Below are 20,314 nucleotides of genomic sequence, written 5' to 3' on the forward strand. Positions count from 1 at the left end.
GCAGCCGCAGTTTCGAGCACAAAATTATTGAGTAACCGACCATGTAACCATTGATACTTCGAAGAATGTTAAGCAGCATATTAAAATCATCGGCAATTCGACAGTGAGGACTGGCTCCCTACGCAGAGTGGTATTGGAAATGTTTCAACCCTTGTGTTAGATGATTGTAGTAAGGATTACGAAAACCAAGTCCGTTCGCAAAAAGTTCTCTTTTGCCAGTTTGTGTTATCCACTGGTGTCCATTCCCCATACACGTGGTTGAGAGAAAGCAGACAAGTAAGGGAAATGTTTTATAAAGCTTAGGATTCCCTTGTAACTATCGGCGCAGAAGTGAGGCAATGGTTGTATCGCCTGAATTGGATAAGCAATCTCGCCACGCAGAAAAAGAGTGAGTGATACAAGACAATTTTGAACTTTGTGTCTTTATCGGGCCAAGTACCTAATGAAGTAAACTCAAACAGTCAGTGTCACCCTTCCCTACCTATTTGATCTGACAGAACCTATTTAACCTGAAATAACAAGAATTCTAATCTCGAGTCTATGCCAGGGTTAGCAGTCACATCAATTTGAACAGCAGTTGCTTGCAGTTGGGGCCAAGACGAAATGTGAGACATCCCTTTGTCAAGAGCTGTACATAATCAGTTAGGAGTCAGGTGGCTCCCATATTCTTTGGACAAAAGAACATAGAGGTATATTAAATAAACTACACATTTTCTCATAAAAGAGCTAATATTTTATTTTAGGCAGCAAAGAATTATTTCAGATGGTGGAATTTGAACCAATAGCAGAGCCTGAAGAAGAGCCAACAAGATTTAATCTACACTCCCCGAGACTGGCATATAATGGTGGTGTGCACTATTGTTTCTGAAGGAGTCACTGTCAAGGAAGAAAGCAGACTTGGCACCCCTCTCCAAATTCAAAATTCCCAATAACAGCTGACAATATTTTCAAGTTGGTCATGAATGGCCAGTGCAAGAGCAAGCGTATTTAAACTAGCAAGTAGTAATACGTCTTCGCTCAACAAGACCCGATCGTTAGAGGAGAGCCACTGCAAATTATAAATGTCGCGCAAGTTCTCCATTATTGGTTGTCTGGCGAGTTAAAATGATCGTGCAGTACATTTGGCAATCATGCCACCATGCTGCAGACCGTTAGTTCTACTCTCCATTGCCTGCCATTGTCATGGATCTTGATTGGACCAGGATTATTGAACGATCGTCAAGACGTCAGTGAAAGCGACTATACCAACCTGACCATGTTATCTCAATCATGGTTGCTTGCATATGCCCCCTTGTTTTACACTTGAATGTGAGGAGCAAAAATGGTGAACAAGAAAGGAAGAAGAATTATGAACTAGAAGGTATATTAACTACATACTGCGCATTGCACCAAAGGCAAGTAATAGAGAAATATTTTGATTTACATTTGATTCCCTAACGAATGACAATTTTAATTTTTTGAAGAATTCCATCGTCACGGTCATCTTGCTGGTGCATAATCTTTTAGGTGGTTCCCTTATTCTTCAATCAACTAGCTGGAGCGGATGCTGGCTGGTGACGATCAGCCAAGAAGCAACAATAATCACCTCAGCCGTGAGCAGGAGAAAACAGAAAGGTGTGACCTCAAAGTGGAGACTCCTACTTCGCTGCCGTGGCTTTAACGATATCTACATTGTTCATTCAATCCTCACTCAGGTCATGTCCATCCTTTCATTGCTCTAGGAAAGTGCAGCTCCCGTGACAGATTTGGTTATTAAATTCATGCTGTTGGCCACCCACATCTTTTAAAACGTATCAAACGACACCGTGGTTAACTCCTGGATATTCACAAATTTTTTTGAAAATCAAATTTTGCTTTATTCGACAAGTTTTAAACGTTCCGAAAGAGAATCCATAGTTTCAAGTGAAGAACTGGCCGGATGTCAAGTCTTGCACCAACTCTGCAGCTTGCAAAGATCTGGAAGTCCTTTCATCAAATACGGCTAAGTAATAGAAAACATTTTGATTACCTAGTTACTTATCCTTGTTATTTTCAACAGGAAACACATCAGTGAAAAATTCCATCTTCACGCGTTAATGGTCTGCGACGTTATGGTGTTAGTCAACGCGGATGTATTAAGAGCTGGGCCCTTGCGAATCTTCTCTCATACCTAGGGTAATTTTGGAATTGTCTTTTTTTTGTTATGGTAAGAGTACCATGTATACTTTTATGGTTATTTTTTGCGGTAATTGCATCTCGTCATTATTTATGTGATTTATCCCCTCCCCCATTTGTCACATTTTTTCGGAATTATTTTAACATTCCTTTTTGAAAGAGAAACAAAAAGGTTTGCATTCAGGTTTTGCCATATCATACCAGCCTATTACAGCAGTAATCAATGTTCGAGTACAGCGACGTACAAGATTGTCGCACAAATTACGATGGCAATCTATCTCTGAATTGTTTATCTCAAGGTTTGTTTCTTTTAAATGCCACAGTGGATTAGTGTTAGTAAATGTGTGAGTAAGAATTAGATTTAGTTAGTAGTTGTGTGTTAAATTTGTACATGCAGGGATAGGTTGTACAGACAGACATGGGAAACAATAGGACACAGTGTGGAGGGAGTAGGAATCGAATCCGGGGCCTTTTGATACAACACTAGATGCCATAAACCATTACACTCTGGTCGCCAATCCGTTATTAACTATTTCCGGATGTCGATTACATCCGTTAAAGGGTACTTGGCTGAAAATGGTTAGGAATGTTTTGATTTCGTAATTTCATGTAGAGTAGCTTAGTGGTAAAGGCCGTTTCTGCTACGCCGTCTCGTATTCGAATCTGAAATTAGGAATGTCATAATTAATATGAGGTCTAATGTTTGTAACAAGTCACTGTACACTATAATCCATTATTTTTTCTTTGCTCACGTACCGCTTTTATCTTCTTTACTTGCGACACTAGATGCAACTGAAGGGTGTCAACTAAGCTTCGTTTCATTCTTCTTGTTCCCTGGATCTAACCTAACCGTTCAGAAATTTTCGATATGATCGCATTTTAGATTTCGTTTGATACACATTAAGTCTGCTGTAAATTTCATGAGGATCACTAATAATTAGTACCATTTGATGTGAACTTTATGCAGTTGAAGACTTGAAGAGCCCTCGCCTACTCGCGCCTACTATACTGCTGGGAAATTGTCATACAACTTTCAAGTGAGTCTTATTCAGTTATTCCCTTCTTTTTTTAAATCTTTCAAGCTAGATTAAGTGAACATATATAAAGGAAGTTGTGGAAGATTTATAAAGTGTGTTGGCTTTCACTAGGTGGTTAAAATTATGGCCAGTAGATGGCGCGCGTGTTTTCGTCTGAAATGAAAACCCGCCATTGGTTTTCGAGACACTTTACGAAAACGTGAAACTTTGATATTGATCATGATCAGTAGTATTTTTTTTTTTAATAAGTAGGAATAAGAGCCAGGTTAAGTCTGCGCTTCTTTGTTGCAGTCTAATGTGCACATCGATTGGTTGCTGTCATCCAGTGAAAGGTGTGATTTAATTGAGCTGTTGCATGCAGTCTTTGGTGCTGATGTTGTCCTTGGAGTGTGGGAGAGTTCCATGCTTCAAGTCTTCTGGGATCAGCCATATCTGAGTTGACGCTAGATCATGCTGCATTGTGGTTGCCAAAATGTTGGACATACAGTAGAACTGCAAGATAACTCCTTGAAATGGTAATTTGATAGAAATTATAGGTTCTAACTTGGGAAGTATAAGGCTTGGACTACTATAATTGCTTACATCGTTTAATTTTAACATTTGGGGATGATTTCATCATGACAACAACTCTTTCCTTCAATCATATGTAAATTGAGTTACGGATTGTTTTTTTGGGAATTGATTAACAAGATAGGCAGATACTGTAAAAAGAATGTTTTTGTTTCGCTGCAGAGCACTACAAATGTCAAATGAATTAAAAGAATAATCTAGTTTCACGTAAATTTTTTTTAACAAGCGATCCACGAATCAAGTAGACCAAAATCTCGGAGCGGCTTTCCAGATCTAAATCCGGAAAAGGACTTAAAAATATAAAAAAAATATAGTCATGTTCGTCTCTGCACGCCGGATTTACCTGCGTTTGCAGAAAGACGAATTCCCCACCCGTTTACGAGATATTAAGCGTTAAAGTGTGGGTTTTTTGAATTTTGTCAGAAATGGGGGGTGCTTTTACATCGCTTTTCGGAAAAGCGGGGGAGCTAGAGTAAAAACTAATTTTATAGAAAGGTTTATTGCTATGTCAACCACCAAAACCCAAAAGGAATTTTCTTTCCGGATTTTATTGGTTGAGTTGTGACTAATTTCCTGAGAGGCTCATTTTTCCCTTTTCCCTCTCTGTCTGGCAGCCATTTCTATTGTACTCTCCTCCGCGCCCCTTGCGGAAGCCAGCTTGGTTCCACTAAATATGAAGGCCGATATGACTTCTATGGGTCTAAAATGAAGGCCAACAGATAAAACCTTCTGCTTGCTTCCGCGAGGATCGCGGCGGAGAGTACAAAAAAATGGCTGCCAGACAGAGAGGGAAAAGGGAAAAATGAGCCTCTCAGTAAATTTGCCATATCTCAACCAATAAAATCCGGAAAGAAAATTCCTTTTGGATTTTGTTAGTTGAGATAGCAATAAACCTTTTTATACAATTAGTTTTTGCTATAGCTCCTTCGCTTTTCAGAAAAGCGATGTAAAAGCACCCCCCATTTCTGACAAAATTCAAAAAACCCACACTTTAACGCTTAATATCTCGTAAACGGGTGGGAAATTCGTCTTTCCGCAAACGCAGGTAAATCCGGCGTGCAGAGACGAACATGATTATATTTTTTTTATATTTTTAAGGCCTTTTCCGGATTTAGATCTGGAAAGCCGTTCCGGGATTTTGGTCTACTTGATTCGTGGATCGCTTGTTAATACTATAGGGCTTATTCACATCGCGAAAATCCGACTTCCAGAAATCTGGCAACGCATGATATGTCTAGTTTTTTTCGTTTACATGGCAAAGGCCATAAGAAATCTAAGTGGCTTCAATAAAAAAAATCTAGTGTTTTTAATTCGGAATATTTCTTCAAAAGAATTACACAGTGCTCTAGGTAAGATATCGGTCGTTAATTTGATGTATAATTTACTAGGACTAAAAAATTGTTTAGAGCTAAAAATTTAAATGTAAAACTTTGTTTTGGTTTTTTTGAGGGAAGAACGGGGAGAAGAGGGAGAATGGGAGGGAGGAGGGCGTACGAAAAAAAGGGGACCCACGTTTCCTCTTCTCCCCCATTCGTCCCATTCTCCCTCTTCTCCCCGTTCTTCCCTCAAAAAAACCAAAACAAAGTTTTACATTTAAATTTTTAGCCCTAAACAATTTTTTAGTCCTAGTAAATTATACATCAAATTAACGACCGATATCTTACCTAGAGCACTGTGTAATTCTTTTGAAGAAATATTCCGAATTAAAAACACTAGATTTTTTTTATTGAAGCCACTTAGATTTCTTATGGCCTTTGCCATGTAAACGAAAAAAACTAGACATATCATGCGTTGCCAGATTTCTGGAAGTCGGATTTTCGCGATGTGAATAAGCCCTATAGTTATCAGATAGTGTTGCCATAGAATATTTGGGTGAACTCCATTTGAAGTGATTTTTTTTTTGTATTTTATACTAAATTTCCATTGATCAAACATTAATTTCATTTTGGTCATGGGTTTATGTTTACGTAGCAGTGATGTTGCTGTCCAATATGGCATGTTGTTGCAGCCTATACTGGTGAAAGATTTTTTGCATCGAGTTATGCTGTTGCTGTTCCTTGGTGCCGGACTGCTGGTGTTGTGCACACAAGTTACATCCAGTTTTAATGGTTATTTGTGTATGGTCATTTGTGTCTATGCAGTTAACCGTTCATATGTTGAAAAAGAACAGAAAAGTTCCTTGGTGTTGAATCGCTAGTGTTGTGCTACATAAGATACATCCAGTATTTTGTTTAATTGCTATTTGCGTCTATGAAGTTCCGTTTATATGTTTAGAATGAAAAAAAAAATAGTAATACGGGGAATTTTTACGTTGAACAAATAATAAACATGCCTTCGCGATTGGGAAACCAGCGAGGAGGAGATTGGGGGAAGGGGGAAATTGATTTTCATTAGCTAGAAGAAGTCGTGGTTTGTTTAATAAAGTAGACATAACATCCTTTGTCTATCACATCCATATACCTACCTATACAACCATATCTATTCCTCAAACCCCATAACATCCACCAACATCCATTCCTTAAACCCCCATTTCTCCACAAATGGCAAATATCTGTAATATGTAAATGATATTGTTAAATAAATAAACCATTTATATAATATGTAAAACTCATTTTTATACTGGAACACTTACAAAATAAACAATTCATTAAACAGAGCGTCCGGTTCGAGACAATTTTTTTTGTGCGAGGCTTTTTAGCAAGTAATCCGCCACCCAATTAGACAAAAAGCGATAGTTTGTTTTCACGGAAATTGCGTCAGACGGTTACAAAATTTCTAGTTCAACAATCTCATGTAGAAATTTGCATCTAGTCTACTGGTGCAAATTGCGATTCTTTAAGCTTGATTATTTAGGAGATGTGTTAAAAAACCCACAATTGCTTTTAACACATCACCTAAATAATCAAGCTTAAATAATCGCAATTTGCACCAGTAGACTAGATGCAAATTTCTACATCAGATTGTTGAATTAGAAATTTTGTAACCGTCTGACGAAATTTCCGTGAAAACAAAACTATCACTTTTTGTCAAATTGGGTGACGGATTGCTTGCTAAAACTCGCACATGCAGTGTCGGCGTAGATCCAGGGAGATTACCTGGAAATGGAAGAGGAGAGAAGAGTGCGAGGCAAGTTTTACTGGGGAGCGATTAGTCATACTAGGCTTCCGGGTTAGACTCATGACCCTCCAAAAGTTTTCGTCGGATCATGCGCCTTCCAAGTCCCCGTTCGACCAGAGCCCTCCCCTCCTCCTGGTTTCACAGCGGGTGAGTGACCACCGGCGGGCGTTGGTTAGTGGTTAGTTTGGGAAACGGGGCCACAGAAAAGAAGGGAGCCCAAATATGCACTTATAATTTAATGTAACGATTAAACAATTTATCAGTCTTGGATTGCAGCATTCTCTCGTCGGTTTTTCACCTGTGGATGAAGGCCATGACAAGTAGCGAAGGATTACCCTGTAGCAGAATGAACATTTATTTGGATGGCAATAATATTCAAACAAGATTGTAGTGACAGCATAAGCAATACCTCAAATAGCAGCCAAAAGGTTAGTAAACAAGGGACCTTGATGACTTTCTTGAAAGGACGTGACTTCTCATTAAGTCTGCCATGCAAATTTAGAAACCTGGAGTTTAGAACCTGTAAATAAAAAAAGAAAAATAAGTCACCTTGTTTATAATTTGTGTCATCAATGTGCTTGACGTCTATGATCTAGAAGAATAATTTAACAGTTATATTAGCATGAGTATACAATTGAAATTGTCTCTTAATTATTAGATAGATGTAAGTGCAGATCAATACTTTAAATACATATGAGACTGCAATGAAGAAAGTTCAGTGACATGAGAAGTGAAGTTACACATGAAACTAATGATCTGTTATCCAAGGTTCTTTAGAAGATGGAATGAGAGATTGATCCATAATAGGGTTGGTGATCTAGCAAGTCGAATACAAACAGAATATTATGATGAGTCCTAATAAAAGACAAGAAGAATACATGTTTCAGCAATACTGTAATAAAGCTAGTGTTGGTTGTTGCCTGTATCATTTCGATGGCACATTTAGTAGAATACAATGATTTTGAACATTGATGTAGGCTGCACGACCCTTTCACCATAGACTACGAGTCTATGCTTTCACGTTTCCTCCTGTAAGTTGATGAGAAACATTAAGATTGAGGTTATCCAACATATACACGGAATAGAACACATCACCGACAAGTTACAGACGAAATATCACTCGAATTTACCTATGAATTCATTAAATCATTGATAATTTTCGAAGAAAAGATAGCTTAACTTTTGACATCATAAGCCTAACTGACACCATCAACACGCCATGTCGCCATCTATTTGACACGTCTCAAAACTCAGTATTTGAAGGACTGGTCTTAAGATGCTCACAAATCTTGATGATACCATTTCTCTTTGCTTAAAATTAGCATGGAGTCTTTAGAATTCTACAGAGAACAAAGCTCACTTGCTAGTTTTATGCAAATTTTCCGGAAGTATACCGGAAGTAAGCGATAGCGCCTTAACCATTAAGCTGTCGTAAAAATAAACTAAATATTCGTGATCTACGTGAAATTTGGGGTCGATTAAGTGTAATTTAAGCGAAATCCAGAATTTGGTCAAAATCGAGATTTTTCCTGATGCATAATAGTCCAGGAAAATTCTAAAAACCGGAAGTACGCTTTCGTACAATATAAAACATGAACTTTACCACAAATTTAACGAGGATCACGAATATGTGGTTCTTTTGTTCGTCAGATGAATATTTGCTGAACTACTGACTGAAAAGAGAAAACCGGAAGTAGAAAAAAAAACTCATTATAAAAATCTAACAAATGAGCTTTGTTGCTGAAAGAGAAACTGACAGCTATCACCCAAAATTTCCTTATAGTAGCAGCGATAAATTTCTTCTGAGATGTGCAAAAATGTTACTAAACTGAGCGGAAAATGATCGAAGGCTATGCCGTCTAGCGTCAGAAAAAAGAAAGGTTTAACAGTAACATGAAAAAAATGTCGGCTCTAGCTCGTTAACACTCACTTGAAAGAACTAACAAACAAAGGCAAATAACTTTGATACTCACGTCATATTCTCCTCTCCAAATTTATACCTCGTCTTCACCAAAAAGCCACCACGACAGCATCACAATCACACTTCACAATAGACGAAATCCCTTCTACAATGAGGAGACGTGCTTATGCATCTGTTAGTGATTCCAGATTGTTGACGAAATATCGTAAACTGCTACTTTTACGTATCACCTTTTCAACTTTTAACTTTATTCCTGTCATTCTGCACTTTGCCTTTTACTTGTGAGAAATCTTTCTTTTTCTCAGTAATAAGTTTCTATGAGTCTTAGACATTCATTCAGACCAGTGACGTTGAGCTTAATTTAAGACGACCGTTATCGTACGTCGCATCTAGGCTAGATGTGACGTAACTTCACTTTCGTGCAGCAGAGAAACAATAAAAATTTAAAAAAGTTGATTGATTCACGATGACACAACACAGCTCGAACTCGGCGAATTGGAAGAGGAGATTTAGGAAGAATAGTATTTAGAATTCATATCTTTTCCCGTCTTTTTCTCTGTATTTGTTAATTATATTGTTGGATTATTTCCTATTTCTTGAGAGAACCTCGCAACCCAACCCAAGGGGATGCCAGGTTGCCACTTGCCAGCATGGCATATAATCTCGAAGTATGAAGATAATGAAAAGGAGGAGCACTGGAGCTGTAACACAAATAATAATTTTTATACCATCTATAAGGGGGAAAACATTAAATTTAGATGAATATAGGAACTGAAAATTTCATTGCAACAATATAGAATATTAGAATATAGCGTAACTTTTAAGGACAGGAGGATACATCTAAGTAACTATGCAATTTAATCGGGTGATTCATTCGTTCATATTTTATGCGTGTTTTGAAAACACGAGACTCAATATTAGCATCCCCAATGGGAATCACAAGCGTTTTAGGGCAACATCAACAGCGGCAAAAAATGAACTTTTTTCTCTCGCAGAATAAAAGATAGAAACTAATGTGGATCGCTGTTGATCATCAAGCTGAAAATATACAAAAAAAATAGGCAACTATAGATGAATCATTTAAAATTAGATTTAAATTATTCTTGCTCGTCAAATACCTGAGAGTTGAAATCCAGCGCAGATGCAACAAATACGTCTTCCACTAAAGAATCGTTATGATTTACCGGGCGGTTTATGAGAGGAAACCTAAAAGAATCAGCAGCAATAGCATAGTAAATTTTTCGAATGCCGAAACTGTGAAAGATTTAAGACGAACGATGAATGACTTACACTGACTGCAACCATGGGTTGTTGGAGGCTGCGGTGAAAAAACATAAAATATTCCAGATCGAATCATTCGCTGTGTCGCTAGGCGTCCTGGTAAAATTGCTGAGGCTTAAGAGAATCCACTCCATGACTAAACTTTGTTGTCCTTGAGTACGTGCCGTTCCAAAAACCTGAATGAATTAACCAGAGAATAAACATCTTGGCAGTTGACAATGCCACACAAATTCTACGTTCCACGACTTACTTTGAAAATGGTTGGAGTTAAACAACAGGCAACTGTGGGTCTTGCCGTTATAAATTCACTTAAAATACGATTCAAGATGTCTGCTGGTGGGAAAATATCACAGGTTATGACGGGCATAATTCGCCCCAAAAGCTCCGCCTCTAGATCTGTTCCGCGCTTCATTCTGAGGAAATGGAAAATTAAGAAACAGATACAAATTAATAACTAAGTAAACAAGAATCTTATTCAGCTTTACCGTTGGAACAGGGCGCCCACCCATTCCATAGCGGCGAGCATCGTTTCAGGATCTGCTCCAGGTTTATACAATTGGCTACCAAAATCTTGAAAAAGTAAATATTGGTTTTAGAGGAGTGAAAAAACAGAGTCAGCATGAAACCCTATACCTGAATAGACTAATGACAGCAGAGTTCGTAGTGCTGGCTGTAGAATCCAATCACAATCAACATTGCGTATTAAATTGAGAACCTCTTTTTTAACTTTCGTTCGCCAAGTCGGAGTCAATACGCCTAGAATGCTCAGCCGTTCTAATCCCTATAACGAATCAATAACGAGATTACAACATAAGATCTTCAATAAATTCACGAAATACCTGTAAAATTTCTTTTGGGATCTCGTTTGATTGTTGTTCATTTTGCACAAGCCTACTAAGAGCGCACTGAACAACAAAATCGACGACAGCATAATTCTGATAGGGCAATACTGCAAAATGTTCGCCGCAATAGAACGCTATTGACCAAACGAAGGACTGATGCCAGGTCGGACCATTGTGTTCAGGGCTTAATATGATATTTCAAATAAATAAACAGACACATTTCTTTAAACGTAAAGAGATGAATCACACCAACCTGAGACATTTGCCGACATAATCCATAGCCAGGTTGACGAGAGTGCCTGTACGAGCAAGATCTGGATTTCTGGCAAACTTTTGAAGTAGATACAAAAGACCATTTAATCCACTAGTTCGCGTGGAAATATGCTGGGAATTCAATGCGGTTTCACAGTGCTTTTTTACTAATTCCCAGTATTCCATATTCTGAGACATTAAAAAATAACAATACATTATTACAAAACTTCAGATTTCAGATAAATTTTTTACCATGGGTATAAAAGAAGCAGATTTCAAGATGCACCCTACTAAAGCGGACTCTAAGCTCGCAGGATCATCAGGAAGAAGTTGCCTATGTAAGGTTAAGGAGTTATCCAGCATCCACTCAAACTGTTGAACATCGACAAAGAAGTTTGATATGTGCACTAGGGATTGAAACAAGTCCACTAGCAGCGGGTACGGCGTATTCTTGAAAAAAAATAAATGTTGAAGAAAAATATCATTATTTTCCACATAGAAGATTAAGGTTACCGAATTCTGAAGCCACTGTGAGTAGAGATCCACTAAGAAGCGAACACAGGATTGGATATCTATATCTGTAACATCTTCTGGACTAGTAGCCTTCTTTTTGGATGGTGAACCTTGATCAATATTATATTGAATGTGTCTGAAGGAGTGACGATTGAGCCAATAACTGCAGGAAGATGATATCGTGTAATCTTCTTCTAGCAAATTGCAGAGTTCTTTCAGCTTCTTGCCCCTTCTATAATATCCATTAAAAATATTGACAATTAGCTATAATTAAGCAAGATTAAATAACACATTGACTTTACTCAGTTGACGTGAACTCAGGAGGCTTGTCTAGTTCATTATTTTTCACACATCTTGGCGTCTTAAATGGTAGATTTTTTTGAAGCACCATTGTAAGAGCTCGCACAGCTTCACATGTAGCCTTTGAATTCAAATGGTTTTTCAAAACTTGTAAGAAAAAATTACCAACTCTGTTATGATACCTGGATGACGCTTGCTTGTTCTTCGGGTCTCACTTGATCCTCATTGTGTAAGTTCAAAATGCCAAGAAAAGTCATCCAAATTTCTTCAAATTTCTTTTTGGTAATCCAGCTAATTCGCTCGATTCTTTAAGAATAAGTAAGCAGTCAGCATGATCCAAGATCCATTCATAAGAAAATGTCCCAAAATTACCGGAAAACGAATTCTTTTAAAACAACTTCATCATGCAGAAAATGTGAAGGGATTATTGGTAGATCCAATGTGATATGTTCGACATCCAAATTTAGCTCAGGATTCCAGCCTTTGCTCCAAGTGGATGGCGGAATGCAAATATAGGAATAGAAGAGTGGCATTCGACAAAACACAGTAACAGTCGACCTGAAAATAGTAGAAAAACCTTAATGAATTGATTTATCAATATTTAGAAATACAATTTACAGTAAGTCTTGATGAAGTATTCCTGGAATGTTTGATTCTTGTTCGATAAATCTAAGTATTCGGTTTAATTGTTTCGCACTTGAAACAAAGTTTGGATCAGGACAAATCATTTGCTCCAGGCCTAAATGAAAATTCGTTTGTTATCAAATCTTCAACTAAAGAAGACAATTTAGGATATTTACCGGTAATAGTTGGTTGTTCTAGAGTTGCATTGTTTCTTATCCGAATGCAAAGAGACTCCAAACAATGGATTGCCTTGTAAACTGCCGGTAGATTCTCTTTGTCTGTCCATTCAATTGCAAGTTCACGCCCAAATATGGAAACAATCTCAGAGGACGCCTGTAGAAGAACTAACGAATGGGAAAGCGAATCCATCGCACCAATTAAGGTAAGCGGTGTTTTAGCCAATATGGTGATTTCGGATGCAGTGAAAATATCGTTGACCTCCGATGGTGAGATGGATTTGCACAATGCACTGAGAATATGAGCGATTGACAGAATCTAATGGAAAAAAATGGGATGCTCATTTCATAAACAGATCAAATCGTTCAAAAAATTAATAGTATACGAAATCGGCGTACCTTAGAGTTGTCGAAGGCTTCGGTGGTAACCATATTTAAAAGGTATGCCTTGGCATGGTAAAAAGCATCAGATTTCAATATTCGACTTCCAAGGACATATAAAAGAAAACTATGATTGCTGCACAATAACGGAAAGTCGTCTGTGTTTGTCTGAGCGACGATTTCTCTCCACATTAAAGGTTCTAACTCCCTAAATTATGAAGACGATTTAGCAAGATAAAACCAGAAAATCATTTTTAAACCACCTTTTCAACGCAAAATCCAGCACAAACGCCTTGTCGATATCTCGCAACATGCTAGACCTATTTTCAAAGGTAGCGCTTGGAACTGCTGTGATCTCGGAATACCATCTAAAAAAGAAAATTGAAGATCGTCATAAAACGTAGGATAGTAGGTGGGCGAGTGCCAAGAACCTTTGATTAGCTGACTGAAGAACGATTTTTTGTACATTTTCCAAACAACGAAGCTTAGATTCAGAAGAAGTGAAATTTGCGTTCAGAACAAGTTTGCACATTCTTCTGTGCACAATGCCACTGCAAATTGTCTGAAAACTGGAAATGATATGTAAAAGAATCGCTTCCGAATTCGCAAGCTCGACATTCTCTATTATATTCAAAAGAGCCATGGCCGAGGATATCTGCTAATTTGTGAGAAAACAAAATTTATAAATAGTTACTTAATCCGCTGATCAGTATGATATTTTACCAATAAATCTTGGCCTTTCGCTAGCACACACTTCACAAGTGGTTTGATGTATTTCTCATCATTATGAATAAGGCTTCCATAAAACTTCTTCACAGGTGTTTCATTGAAGTGATTTAAGATTTGGTCTGCATACAAGCTAACGAACTTCAAGATTTTTTTTTCTTCTTTAGGCTAAAAGTAGATAATAGTCATCTGAGTCGGAAGATAATTTACAATTTAAGAAAGTTTTTCGAGCGTACCACCACACCGGAGAGCAATAGAAAAAGTCCTTCTTGCGCAATACTTCCGTTAAGTCCACCAAAAGAAGCAATATTTTCGGATTGGATGTGATAATTTTCCGACAATAACAAAGCGCAAATCCGCACAAAAACTATCGGATTATTGGGAATCAATTCCCTTGCTACTTGAAATATAGGAGACTTACACTCGTCACGCGCCAATTCTGCAAGAATGGCGGTCTGCAGCACTGGGAAATCATCTATTAAACAAAATATTAGCTTTTTAAAAATTTTGAAACAGTAGATAACATGATTTACTAACTTGAGTTTAATAAGCGACGACACAAGGCAATCAAGTCCAGTACTAAATGGACGGAAAATGAGAAACCATCAATTCTCCACGATATGGAGGTAGAGCCACAATTATCAACAACCACTTTACTTTTCCAATGACTTAGAGCTAACTTAATAGTGTCAACCAGCAAACTGAGAGAGGAAAAAATTTAATATGAATTCGTTTGAAGTTGATAACTTTGTTGGATTACCATGACAAGATGTGTTCAGGCGGTGAATTCTCTGTAGGCGTTACATTTAACGGGTCACTTCTCTGATTGACCAAATAACTTAGGTTAAATTCATTTAAACAGTCCAACAAGAAAGCTTCATCAAAAACAGCAATCAAGGTTTTGAAAACCGTTAAACGGCAGGCCAATACACGATGGTAGTTCTTCAATAAAAAAAATTAAAATGAGAAGAAAACAAAACCATTTTACTCATAATGTGCAACAGGTGTATCTTAGCGTATGCTACCATAGCTGCTGAAGTATTGAAATCCTCCGATTGCTTAGGGGTAAATGTCTGCAAAAGCCCTAGTAGAGACTCATGCACAACAGGTGGATCCATATGAGAAATCAGCTTTTGAAGCATTTGGAGGGCTTCGTCTGAATCCAAAAATAGCGAATGCCTATTGAGTTGCGGGATGAGTGCATCACAAATTTGCTTCGAGAGGGATTTCCATTTGTTCGCATTTTCAAACTGCACTTGAAGTAATACAGCAGTTATCAAAGGGTAAACCTGCAAATATGATTTCAATTATGAAATTTTTTTTATAGGTAAACTTACTGATTTGCACAAAGACTAGCAAATTGAGAAAAAAAAATTAACTTGCAGTAACTACATACCTTGTGATACTGAATTAACCGAATGAGTAAATTTATAAGGACTTCTTTCTGAGTTTCAAGTTCCTTAAAGTTATCACTCATTCTTTCTCTTGAAAGAAACAAATCTTCGACCATCGGTTGCAATGTGGGAAGCACTAGAAATTCAAAAATTAAAGTTATGCGTACTGCAAAATCAGTAAAACACGCAAAGGGATTACCGTGCAGTTCAGCATCCTTTCCAGTAGCCATCAATCCACCAGCAAGCTGCATAATGCGTGGGACAGAAATAATAGTTTTTGAATGGAAGCGATCATACGATAATAGTGACAAAAATCGAAACATGGAGGGCAACAGAGTTTCGACTTGCCTGATAAAAGATTAAAATGAAAATGGTCAAATCAATACCAATAAATAAAAGATCAACTAGCACTTACGGTATGAAACCTTCTTCTAGAAACTCAAACTGTTGGATGACAAAATTGAGAAAAACCTGGTCGGCATCGAGAAGGCAGTAGTTGACGCTAAGATGGATCAATTCGCAAAGAAGATCCAAAACTTGCTTTTGAACTAGTGGACAGCTTGTGACGGTGTACAACTTTGATGAAAAACTTATGTTATTAGTAGAAATACGGACACACGCGAATGGCTAAAACTCACCTTCAAGGCCTTGATGACCATCGGCTCAAATAAGCGAATATAAGAAGTCAAGGCAGTTTTATCAGGGCCAATTTTGTTTATAGAAGGTCGAAATTTGGTTATCAGATTTTGCCTTTCATTGTTTCGGCTAAAAAATGAATTTAAATAGAAAAAGAGAAGAAATAAAATGTTTTAACAAAACTTACTTGAAATTCATTTGACGTCCAGCACTGTTATACAATAATTCATCTAATCCACAACTCGAGTAAATGCTCTCGTCACATTTCACTGTTGCTTGCAAACTTGAAGAAATTGCGCTTCTTTTAAATCGGGCTGCTTCGTCAAACCAGACAGCTGCTAAATTGGCTCCAAAAAGCGCTTTAAGTAACTGAAGATTGATTCACAAAAGAATTTTGAAATCAATATTCTATTAGGGTTATTTTTTAACAAAGTAAAAAATACAACCTGTTGAACGTTGCGCAAACAGTAGACTGGTTCAGCTGTAATAATGATGCGTAAATAATTGAGAATCTCCTCGCTGTGTTTTCCAATATCTTGGAAAATGGAAACTTCAATTAGAGCGGCTAGCAATTCCAAAGTAGATTGGATAAAATTCGACAAGCGTTCCGAGGTAATCGTATCAAAATTCAGCTATAGTTGTGAAAATAAATATTTACTATACAAAAAAAATGTACAGCCCCAATAATACATACTTTGCAAGTGGCGTGCGTACTCTTCAGTAAATCGTAAAGTTTCACGTAGAGAGGTTGAGCAGCAAAAAACCCGACATTACTTGGATTAAGCAAATGTGGTTTGTTCTTACGGCCGGACTCATCTGACTTATCTTCTTTATCTGATATTAGACTTTCAGTGCTTCGAAGTTTGCGACGGATTGGACTTAGCGCGGACGGGTTTGGAAGCGTCACCAAAGGTACTTTAATTGAAACCAGTAATGGATTGACATCATCAAGAACACAGCAGAATGCATTTAATATACGGGTAGCATGACCCAATAGGCAAGACGCCGTAGCGGACGAAGGGCCCTTTAGAAAACGCCAATCTTTAAAATCTTTCTCTAATTGGGGTTCGTTTAAACCTGCTTTCACACATCCTATTCCAAGAAACATTGAATGTAGAAGAAATTAATGAGAAAGAAATTAAATGAGAAAAAAACCTGCAAAGAGCTGAGTGGCAAGTGTGATTAGGGTCTGGTGTGTTACTAGATCCAACATCAACGTAGAGTTTGTCAGGAGTGCCATGCATACTTTCAAGAGACTGCAAGTTCCTTTTGAGCTACAGCCGTAAACTTCCAAGTACGTAGCGGGAGGATAAGAACAGCTCAAGGTAGACAAACTTTGCAGGCAGCCCATCTGAAATCGAACAACAACAATTTTATTTTCAAATTTTGTACATTATTAGTAAATAATTGTAATACCTTGACAAACTTTGAATTGGAAGAAACAAGTAGTTGAAATATCTCATCGACAAAATAAGCTAAGTTGACAGAGACGTTCTGGTTCAACGAAACATCCCAATAGGCTTCTGCCAATCCATTGATAGATAGGGGGACACCAGCAAAAGTCTTTACATGCAGTTTTTGTGGAGTTGAACCACTGACAGATGCCAACCATTTAGCGCGAGTAATATTTGAAGGACTTCTTCCTACAGTCCATGACTCCATCAAGCAAGTAAGACAATTTGCTACCGCGCTTCGGACTCGATGATCTTCGTCGCCGATCATTGTAAATAAAACTTTATCTGTTGAAACAATAATTAATATAAACACAAAATTTCAGAGCAATTTTAAATAATAAAACTAGTCGGACTTACTTAGGAAACACTCTTGGAACTTCGGCAATTTGAAATTTGTTTGATTCTGGAGCCCAAATTCCAAGGCTGTCCAGGAAAATGAACCAAACACTTCTAAGAGATCTACTCTTACCAGCCAATAAGGATTTTCCGCGAGTTTTAACAATGAACGTAAAAGCGGTACAGTTTCCACGCAAAATGGGCCTTCTAAGGCCATAGGTAGGAAGTGCTGTAGACCTTGAAGAGCAAGGCGAGAAGCAGCTGTCTCTTTATCAATTAGAGTTTCATCAATGATGCGAACGAGGGTTCTTTTTTCAACGCTGGTTAAATCAAATCCACCAATTACATTGCTGAGCACCATGCACGCCAGCAGAGCCACTTGCCCTCTTAATTGTGGGTCATCGTGTGTGCTATACTGGAGAACATCAATTATCGCGATTTTCCCATCTTTACTTGGAAAACGTGCAAAATAGTTAAATACTTGTTTTAACATTTCATAAATGTTTTATACCACCTGTGTCTGATAAGTGCGAATTCCAAATGAGAGGCTCCAGTGATCCAATGTGCGCCAAGCAATTGAGGGCTAGACTTTTTACTGAAACACGAACAGATCGATCCGACTTGATTTGGCCTTTTCTTTCGGAAAGCAAGAAACTGTAAGATAAATGGCGGGCGCAGTAAAGAAGGGGGGACACTGTTTTATCATACAGCGTTCCTATGTCGATCGCCTGTAATTGCGTTGAAAGAACACATATTTCAGGTGAGGAAAATAACGAAAAAATACGATCCGAACACACGTTATACCTGTGGGGCATCAATGCTGTCACAATTTTCTGGCTCAACATCAGTTTCTTCCAGTTCTTTCTCTGAAGCCAATACATCGGTTTCGTTTAAAGTCAAACTTTTTGAAAAATCTTCTCTTTCGTCGACTGAAAGTGCAACAATCGAATCTTCTGCAATTTCTACGTCACTTTCAGTTGAATCCATGCTCGTCTTTTCGAATTCGCCCAGATGAACTTCCGCCTCCAAGAGAAGAGACTCTTCCGCAAATGGAAGCGCAGTCAAGTTCCACTGACCTAAATATACAACACGGATGAAGATCAGGTAGGTACAATTTAAGAGATTTAAGAATCAGGCTAACTGTTTTCTTTGGATAATCCTCTTAGAGAAATTCGAGTCCCTTGTAATCCATTTACACTTTTTAGGGAGGGAATCGCTAGGATAAGGGACCGCATCTTCAGCAATTGTTGTAGGAGTTCTAACGCTGCGTTAACAACATTGTGATCCGAAGAAAAAGAATAGTGAACTCCAAGCTCAAATATCTGCCCAAAAGTATCGAATTAATTTTTAATCAAGATAAAGTAAAATTAAGGTAACATACCTGAACAATACGTTCTAAAGCCACGGCGTTCAAGCTGGTAGTGATTTTAGGAAGACTAACTGAGAGGTGTTTAGTATTCAAATTTGCATTTGTTTGATTAGATGATAATTGAAAGAGAGGAAGAAGCAATTTTAGAGTTAGCAAAGTTCCTATAATCACTGGTGTATCTGTCATGGAAATATCGTCAGGCAAAAGGATTTGATCTAAAAACAAAACATGAATACAATAATGCAGTCATTATAAAGTCTCAACGTGCATACCTGTTAAATATTCCACAACCAGTGCCAACAAAATATCACTTTTTCTGTTTGTAGATATTATTACTGTGATGGCATTGGCAGCACATCTTCTTATAATAGAAGAACTAGAAGATAAATTTGCTAGAAATCCCTTTAACAGAATCTTTGTTTCATTTTCATAAGCAAATATTCCCATAACATTAAAGACTTTGCAAACAAAATTGGACAAACTTTCATGAAGCATCTCTTCCTTGCGATTGGCAATTGTTGATATGGCGTTAAAAAGATTTGCTATGTATGCACGTCTTTTCTGAGGCCTGAAAAAATGCAACATTTAACTAGAATTGTTTCAATGTTGGAATCAAAACATGAACAATACCGAGCTAGATGGCAAAGTTCGGCAAATCTAGTCATAGACAACTTCAATATACGAGGAGATTCACTTTTTTTTATCTGTTTGCATAATTCTACTAGAATCCTGTTACTATGCAATGGAAGAAGTGCCTACAAACAAACCAAATTAATAATAGTTCAATAATTTTCAGAAAACCAATTAACAAAATAACAGATAATAAACCTTGATGACTTTATACAATCCTTCATCACTTGCTAGTCGAATGTCAGAATCCTTGGAATCACACAGTCTAATGAGGGAATCAATACTCGGACCGATGTACGAGACAAAATCTTTGTGGTTTTGAACGTTAAGACTATTGTTAAATTCAACAATGTTTTGCAGATGTGTTCTCAGTTCTTTTTTCTTTACATGGTTATCTGAATTTGAATTTTCTGCAATCTGCAATAGTTCAAGGGCTCTAATAAGTCTTTCTAGAGAAGCCATCATCAACAACTCGAACAACACACGAAATCTTCCGCGGTATTCTGAGACTCACGATCAGCTGTCAATCCCACGTTTCAGTGTTGAATTGTTTCTAGTATTTGAAAAGGTTTCGCGTAGAAAAAATACATTCGATACCAAA

General features: G+C 37.6%; 1 protein-coding gene and 2 long non-coding RNA genes across 13 annotated transcripts; 1 reads left to right on the plus strand and 2 right to left on the minus strand.

The window, feature by feature from the left end:
- LOC124341489 lies at positions 1-3,702 on the plus strand. 9 transcript variants are annotated; one of them, XR_006918341.1, is made up of 9 exons: positions 1-388; positions 548-689; positions 744-1,398; positions 1,464-1,614; positions 1,695-1,985; positions 2,039-2,154; positions 2,315-2,453; positions 3,122-3,191; positions 3,303-3,702. It is a non-coding gene; the product is annotated as an uncharacterized LOC124341489 (long non-coding RNA). The 9 variants fall into 9 exon arrangements; XR_006918343.1 differs by having other exon boundaries at positions 1-130; positions 299-388; positions 2,039-2,453; XR_006918340.1 differs by having other exon boundaries at positions 538-689; positions 2,039-2,453.
- A 3,293-nt stretch (positions 3,703-6,995) lies between these two features.
- On the minus strand, positions 6,996-8,506 carry LOC124341536. Of its 2 annotated transcripts, none has more exons than XR_006918431.1 (5): positions 7,974-8,506; positions 7,772-7,907; positions 7,619-7,695; positions 7,288-7,398; positions 6,996-7,214 (listed from the first exon to the last, which is right to left on the minus strand). It is a non-coding gene; the product is annotated as an uncharacterized LOC124341536 (long non-coding RNA). The 2 variants fall into 2 exon arrangements; XR_006918430.1 differs by having other exon boundaries at positions 8,009-8,504.
- A 995-nt stretch (positions 8,507-9,501) lies between these two features.
- Positions 9,502-20,239, minus strand: LOC124340770 (huntingtin-like). 2 transcript variants are annotated; one of them, XM_046793394.1, is made up of 40 exons: positions 19,912-20,239; positions 19,714-19,838; positions 19,356-19,651; positions 19,096-19,298; positions 18,856-19,036; positions 18,519-18,790; positions 18,229-18,442; positions 17,736-18,161; positions 17,341-17,663; positions 17,080-17,275; positions 16,619-17,016; positions 16,371-16,556; positions 16,112-16,293; positions 15,927-16,053; positions 15,704-15,864; positions 15,488-15,636; positions 15,291-15,424; positions 14,920-15,183; positions 14,655-14,836; positions 14,432-14,595; positions 14,131-14,369; positions 13,892-14,062; positions 13,600-13,823; positions 13,432-13,536; positions 13,187-13,376; positions 12,788-13,106; positions 12,606-12,726; positions 12,360-12,545; positions 12,170-12,293; positions 11,990-12,108; positions 11,688-11,919; positions 11,427-11,624; positions 11,176-11,363; positions 10,920-11,106; positions 10,714-10,861; positions 10,566-10,650; positions 10,331-10,493; positions 10,090-10,256; positions 9,918-10,005; positions 9,502-9,837 (listed from the first exon to the last, which is right to left on the minus strand). In XM_046793394.1, the coding sequence occupies exons 1-40, from the start codon at positions 20,176-20,178 to the stop codon at positions 9,736-9,738; spliced, it is 7,806 nt and encodes a 2,601-aa protein (XP_046649350.1). In that variant the 5' UTR covers positions 20,179-20,239; the 3' UTR covers positions 9,502-9,735. The 2 variants fall into 2 exon arrangements, with proteins under 2 accessions (XP_046649350.1, XP_046649349.1); XM_046793393.1 differs by having other exon boundaries at positions 13,600-13,826.
- Between the last annotated feature and the right edge of the window lie 75 nt (positions 20,240-20,314).

The sequence above is a fragment of the Daphnia pulicaria genome, chromosome 5 (assembly GCF_021234035.1).
Source record: "Daphnia pulicaria isolate SC F1-1A chromosome 5, SC_F0-13Bv2, whole genome shotgun sequence".
In the NCBI taxonomy this organism is placed as follows: domain Eukaryota; kingdom Metazoa; phylum Arthropoda; class Branchiopoda; order Diplostraca; family Daphniidae; genus Daphnia; species Daphnia pulicaria.